The sequence below is a fragment of the Rhea americana genome, unplaced genomic scaffold (genome assembly GCF_003343005.1).
Source record: "Rhea americana isolate MKP2758 unplaced genomic scaffold, rheAme1 scaffold_98, whole genome shotgun sequence".
NCBI classification, from domain to species: Eukaryota; Metazoa; Chordata; class Aves; order Rheiformes; family Rheidae; genus Rhea; species Rhea americana.
Genome location: NW_028187177.1, coordinates 2362028 through 2368027, shown reverse-complemented (window position 1 = coordinate 2368027; position 6000 = coordinate 2362028). Strand labels below are relative to the sequence as shown.

Here is a 6000-nt window from a genome sequence, read left to right as displayed (position 1 = left end):
CCCACAAAAAAAACTTTTTGCTGGTTAAAAGAAGTGATTTTAATTTTAAAAAGGCAAAATGAAACAAAACACATCAGACATCAATAGAAAAGTTGTTTTTCCTCCACCACCACCCCCCTTCTTTATGAATCAGTAACAATTTAACTTTTATGCTTGACTAATGTTTTGGGATATTAATTGTAGTTGAAAGCACCAAGAAGTATTTTCTGGGAGGAAGGAACACGAAAAAACATGTTTATGCATCAACAGATGGCATTCTTAGACTACAAGAAGGACTTAAGGACAGCATTTTGCCTTTCATGATGACGATTTTTATTTTGGATGTCTTTTAGATGATCACCTGCTAGCAAAAGCAGCTTAAATTGCATATTAAAACAATTCATTTTTGAAACAGCATCAGCTACTTAAAAGTTTCARCTTACAAATTTTAAAAAATTTATGCCAGTCCATACCCAAATGTGATATGCACAGCTTAAATATAAGGTGGCAATGGATAAACAACTTATGCGCAAAAAAAAATAGGTCTAAGGGAGAATGTCATACATATTGTTGAGTAACTATTCTAGATTTAGGATTCTCAAACATTTTCTTATCATAGAGCATTAAGTTGCTTTGGAAAAAACTTCTGTTTTTAGCCTCATGCATTCGAACAAACACCAAAGGGAGCCAGGAAACAGTTACGCCTGTTCTCCACCCACCTCCCATCACTTGCCATCAAGAGAGCAATTAAAATGAACACATCCACCCAAATGACAGAAGACTATCAGACCTGATTCAAATCAAAAACAAAACAAAAAAAAACAGCTTTTGAATACGGAGGAGGGTGTTTCTATGTGAACCACTGTTTCCTTCCTCATGCAAAAGTGTAAAAAAGTGCASCCTATGTTATGCTATCAATTTAGTCACCAAGCAACTTCTAGCTATACAATAGCAAATTATCCAAAACATCAATGCTTTTAATTAAATACTCTATCAACAAAAGAAAGTTTACCTAGATAATCAGCAGAGAAGCTGTTTTTACTTTATTAAACCTGAACAGTTTGGCTAAAAAATTAATTTGGACAGCTCACAGTGTTCTTTGGGGAAGAAAACTTCTGACTGTAGAGGTTAACTCTTCAACTGAAGTTAAGAAATCATTTCCTCCTAAACAAGTACAAACACATATGTACTGTACTGAAACTGGATGTGAACAATAAACACAATAAACTTTTCATCACCTCAAAAAATCCACTGGATTTTTTTTTCCAGTTCTTTATTTCTAAATTTAGTTCTTACATGAATATATTTGAAAAGTTTCAAATAAAACACCAGCATTCCCATTTCAAAGGAAAACAAACTTGCTCTAAAACACTAAGGTGTACCTGCTAAGAACAAAGCAAGTAAGTGCACAGAACTAATTGCAAGGAGAGAAAATACAAGTAACGTCACTGCTTTGAGGGAAAAGAGGCATGACTAGTAAATAAAATCAAGCATTAGAGCATAACTAGAAGGAAACAGGATGGAGAAAAACATAATTCAGATTACTAGAACCTGGAAACTTGAAGATGGACAGAACTTATTCATCATTACTCTCTATGGAAAGCTTTTATAGTTTATTCTTYAGGTTTTACAGCACTATTTATGAAATAGCCATTCTCTATTTTAAGCAGAAATGTGGCTGATCAAATACTGCTAAAAGGCTACAGATACTCACTGACTGTAGCAGTGCATGAGCACTCATACGTAAGGATGAAAAAATGAAACTTGAGACTGAATACGCTCAAGTAATCAGGTCACCGCAAATGTATCCGTTAAGACAAAAGGCACTTGTGTGCATGTTTAAAAATAAATAAATAAAGCAGAAAAACCTCTAGTTTCTAATCCTAGCCCAAGTAAACCATTGAAGCAGAGAGCAGAACATTGATGAGATTGGTCATTSTTCAAGACAGATTTAGCTACTGTCAAAACATAGCTTCAATACTTCACACTGTTGTCCCCCAAATTATCTGTTTAGACTGAGACAATAATACACAAGTCAGTGAAACTATAACTCTTAGAATTGCCCTGTCAGGAGATGAAAACTCAAAGCAGTATAAGGTTGCTTAACGTCAATACAAGCTTCAGAATAGAAATAATTGAGCATTTATTCTCAAGAAACATGCTCAGATCAGTCCTTTCAATGTGTTCCCCTAGATAAAAGCTTTAAATTCCCTTAATAAATAATCCAAATGAACAACAAAGAAGTCTTAAACAATATTAACAGAAGAGCATTAGTCAAAATGCCATTTTATCTCATATTTTCAACCATGTACAAAGCAAAACAGATTCCTAGCAACACTACTGAAGACACATTCACGCTGCAGTGGTTTATTACTTGATATAGTGGGCAGAGAAACAGATCTGTCACTTCCTCGGACAAAAACCAAATCAAAACAGCTGTCCTTAGTGCAAGAAGGTTTTACACATAGGAATGTGCAATCAGCATCCAGTCTGCAGTGCACAGATGTATCAGTACTTAAGTAATGTGAAGGACCTATGTCAGAATGGTTCACGCAAGCAACTACTTCATGAGAAACTCAGCAAAGACGCCTAAACTTTTGTTTTACTTTGCATTTCATTAAACCTGAAATTCCTGCTTCAACTACAAAAAGCACAGAAAATAATCAAGATATTGAATACAACTCATTTTTAATAGAAAGACACTGCCCTAGAAACAAACATTGATTTTTCTGGTTTCTTTGAGAGAATGAAACCAATAGTCCTAACATCTTAAGCTGAACAGATCAGACCACACAACCATTAACAGAAAAGGAACAGAAAGTATAGTGAAAGATAAGAACGTAGCCTGATTTTCAGGAAGCTGTAAGACTGTTCCGGATGCTTAGGCATAATTGATCCTTTATTAAGAACTTCATTTCAAGTTAGGAAGACATGGATATAAGGCTACTAGGTTTCCTTCCAAGATAAGGTAAGCATCTCAACCCTCACCCTGAATCTGTTTTAAAAAATAAATAGCAGAAATGACAGATACAGTGTAATGAGAAAGACAGAAATAGCTGTATTCTGTATATTTTAAGACAGAAATCCCTCTCCAGTCATATCAGGAATCAATGTTTTTAGCATATTCTGAAAAGTTTGATAATTAACTGTTACTACCTACTTGTTATAAAATTGGCCTTTGATATGTGAAGGCAGATGCAAAGGCAGCTAGATCAACTAGATCAGAAAAATCCACAGAAAGCCTGGATTAGTAAGAATGTGACTTGTGTTTTTCCGTGTTTGTCTGAAAATTACATACTCCACTGTTCAAGAAACAAATTTAGTTTAGGGATCGTATACTAGGTCCTTTCCTTTCTCAAGCCACTTGCTGCTTTGCTTTTCCAGATTTTTTTCTGCTTTCCAAATGGGAAAAAAAAGTCTCCATGCTGTCATCCTAGGGAAAAAAAAAAAGCCTGAATATGGACACGCCGTCATGAATGCAGCCCCTTGCAACATACCTGTCATGAAGCACTGCTGACATCTCCCCTCGGAGCACAGAATGATCCATGCCGTCGAGGTTAGTAACTCCCCTGTTGACCAAAGGAGATAAAATGCAATATGTAATTTTAGACAAGAGTAGCTGTCCTAAAGCATGCTTAGCATGGTAAAACGCATGAAGTTGCAGACAGCAACTGCTAAAGATTTGTGAAGTCCATCTGCTGTTCTGATAGGAAAACGTGCCTTCAAAAAAAAAAAAAGAAAAGGAAAGGAAAAAAAAGAAAGTAATTCCCAGGAAGMCATGAAGCAGACCAGAGATGCCCTCTAAAATTTGTTGAAGCACAACAGTATCTGCATGCTGTTCATTTCAGTACTACTTTTCGAGCTTTCTAAACAAAAAAAATTAAGTCAAGACTATCAAGAGCAGCAGCATAAAGAAAACTGACTCAGAAAGAAATTCCATCAACTGAAAAGTCAAGTTAAAAAGGATGAAAAATACTGACAGTACAATAAAAGCACCAATCTTGATGAAAAGCTTTTATCTCATGATAAATTACATTTCTAGGACATTTCCCCCYCTAAGTCTTCTACAAACTTACTGCCTACAAGCCATCTTTACACAAATTTTCTGTCTACCATTCAGCTGTGATGCCTGTATTTCTGCTATTCCCTTGACTACCATAAACTTCAATTAGTCTTCTTTTGCTTGCAAAGATGGGCTCTAATCTAGGATGCTAATTTCTGATTAGCGTTGTGTGTCTTGCAATCATTTGTGCATTAGGAACTCAAGGAGAACATTTAGGAAATAAAATAATTATAGTACTCAGTTTCAATGCCAGAACCAAAGCTTTGCTGCTCCTCAACTTTGTAAATATGAGCTGAAACATAAGGACTAATCTTTAAAGCAAATAGCAAACAAAATGAGAGAATGGAACTGTTCTCTATTTTCTCATCGTGGTTCACCCTGCAGAAGGCTCAGGGGGATATAACCACAATTTTCCAATATACGAAACGTCATTATAGAGAGGATGAACGTAGTTCCTTCRCAAGGATGCACAGTGATGGGATAAAAAGGCAACAGGCTCAAGTTGCTTCAAATGAAATTCCATCTGGATATAATGAAAAAAACATGAACGAAAGACCTCTGCACGATGAGAAGAACTAAACATTGGAATAGGTTGTTCAGGGAAGTGGTAGAGTGGTAGCAACTCCCTCACTGGAAATATTCAACGTTCAGCCTGAAAGGGCCTGGAATGACTTAATCTAAAACCCTGCTTTTCTCTCCAGAAGGCCTTTCCAAACCAGCCTTTTTTGTGATATTATAATCCTGCACTAAGCAAAAAAATGAAACAAGTACAGATGATCTTCAAATGACATTCAAAAAGTGAGTTTGGATTTTTTTTTAATAAACCAGAAAAAGAACTTTCTGGACAACTAAATCCGTATCAAGTATAGATCATGATACAGACAGAATTCTGCACCTTTTAAATCCCTGAGATTTAAAGTATTTGTTTAAAAACGTGCCTTTTGCATATAAGGCTCTGTTCTGCAATAAAAAGACCACCTCAGTTGTTATTAAATCTCTCACCTRCTATTAAAGAATATTAGGCTTAATTTCTGTATCCAATAAAGATCAAAGGACTAGAAATCAGAGTTTCAAAATGGTAGGAAAACAAGGCCAAAAATAATTGCTTATGAACTAACAATTAAAATAGCTTATCTGACTCGAGCCAAAACATGCAATGCAGGGCACGTAGCAGCTCAGAAGCACTTATCCTTCCTCAGAAGTTCAAAATTAGAACTAGGCAGTTAGAGTGTCTTAAAATAAGGGTATCTAATGAAGTGATATGACTTTCAGTCCAGGTATATTTACTCAGAATACACTTAGGCTGACAGTAAAGAGAGAACTTTTCCCTGCCTACRAAGCACTTCGAACATATTACATGCATACAGCACAGCAGCTGCTACTTCAAACATTTACTGCTTCCACCTCTTGATTCTGCATTAAAAAATTTTCTTWAAAAAAACTGTATTGTGCACTGAGGAAATTACTTTCCAAAGAAAAATCAGCATCAGAAGTCACTTTTGCACCACAAAGCATTCTGGACAAGAACACGCTCTGTAACATCAATGAATTTGAGTAGTAGTTTTCTTTGGCAAAGCTTCTACAAATAAAAATGAAATTCAGAGTTGAACTAGGTCCACAGACATATTAATAACATAAAGCTTTTAGTAAATACGACAATATTTATATGCAAAACAGCCTTTTCATTTGTTCTTTTAGACCCACGTATTACCTTGGGTCTTTGGACAGATCTGCATTTAAGCTTTTCATCTTGCCGCACGGCTGTATCACAAGACATGGAATTTTGTCTGATGGGAGGTTTGTTGGGGAGGAGGGGAGAAGAGTTTTGTGTCATCTTTTTGCTTTGGGAAGGGGGTGGAGGTATAGGAAATAAGTGTGCTGTTTCTTTAAACACTTCACACATTCATACTAGCAAAAGCCTTAAACTAGTACAGTTACATTGGCAAATAATTTTTACC

At 35.7% G+C, this 6000-nt stretch overlaps 1 protein-coding gene across 4 annotated transcripts in view; it reads right to left on the bottom strand.

Moving 5' to 3' along the window:
• The window catches only part of KLHL13 (kelch like family member 13), an 82543-nt gene that overhangs the window by 52857 nt on the left and 23686 nt on the right, over positions 1–6000 (bottom strand). For 3 of the 4 annotated variants that reach the window (XM_085325474.1, XM_085325475.1, XM_085325478.1), the window contains one exon: positions 3477–3548. The exons of the other annotated variant lie outside the window; for it this stretch is intronic. In XM_085325474.1, coding sequence (XP_085181600.1) covers positions 3477–3548 — 72 coding nt within the window. The remainder of the gene's footprint in view (positions 1–3476; positions 3549–6000) is intronic. 4 annotated transcript variants of the gene reach the window in all.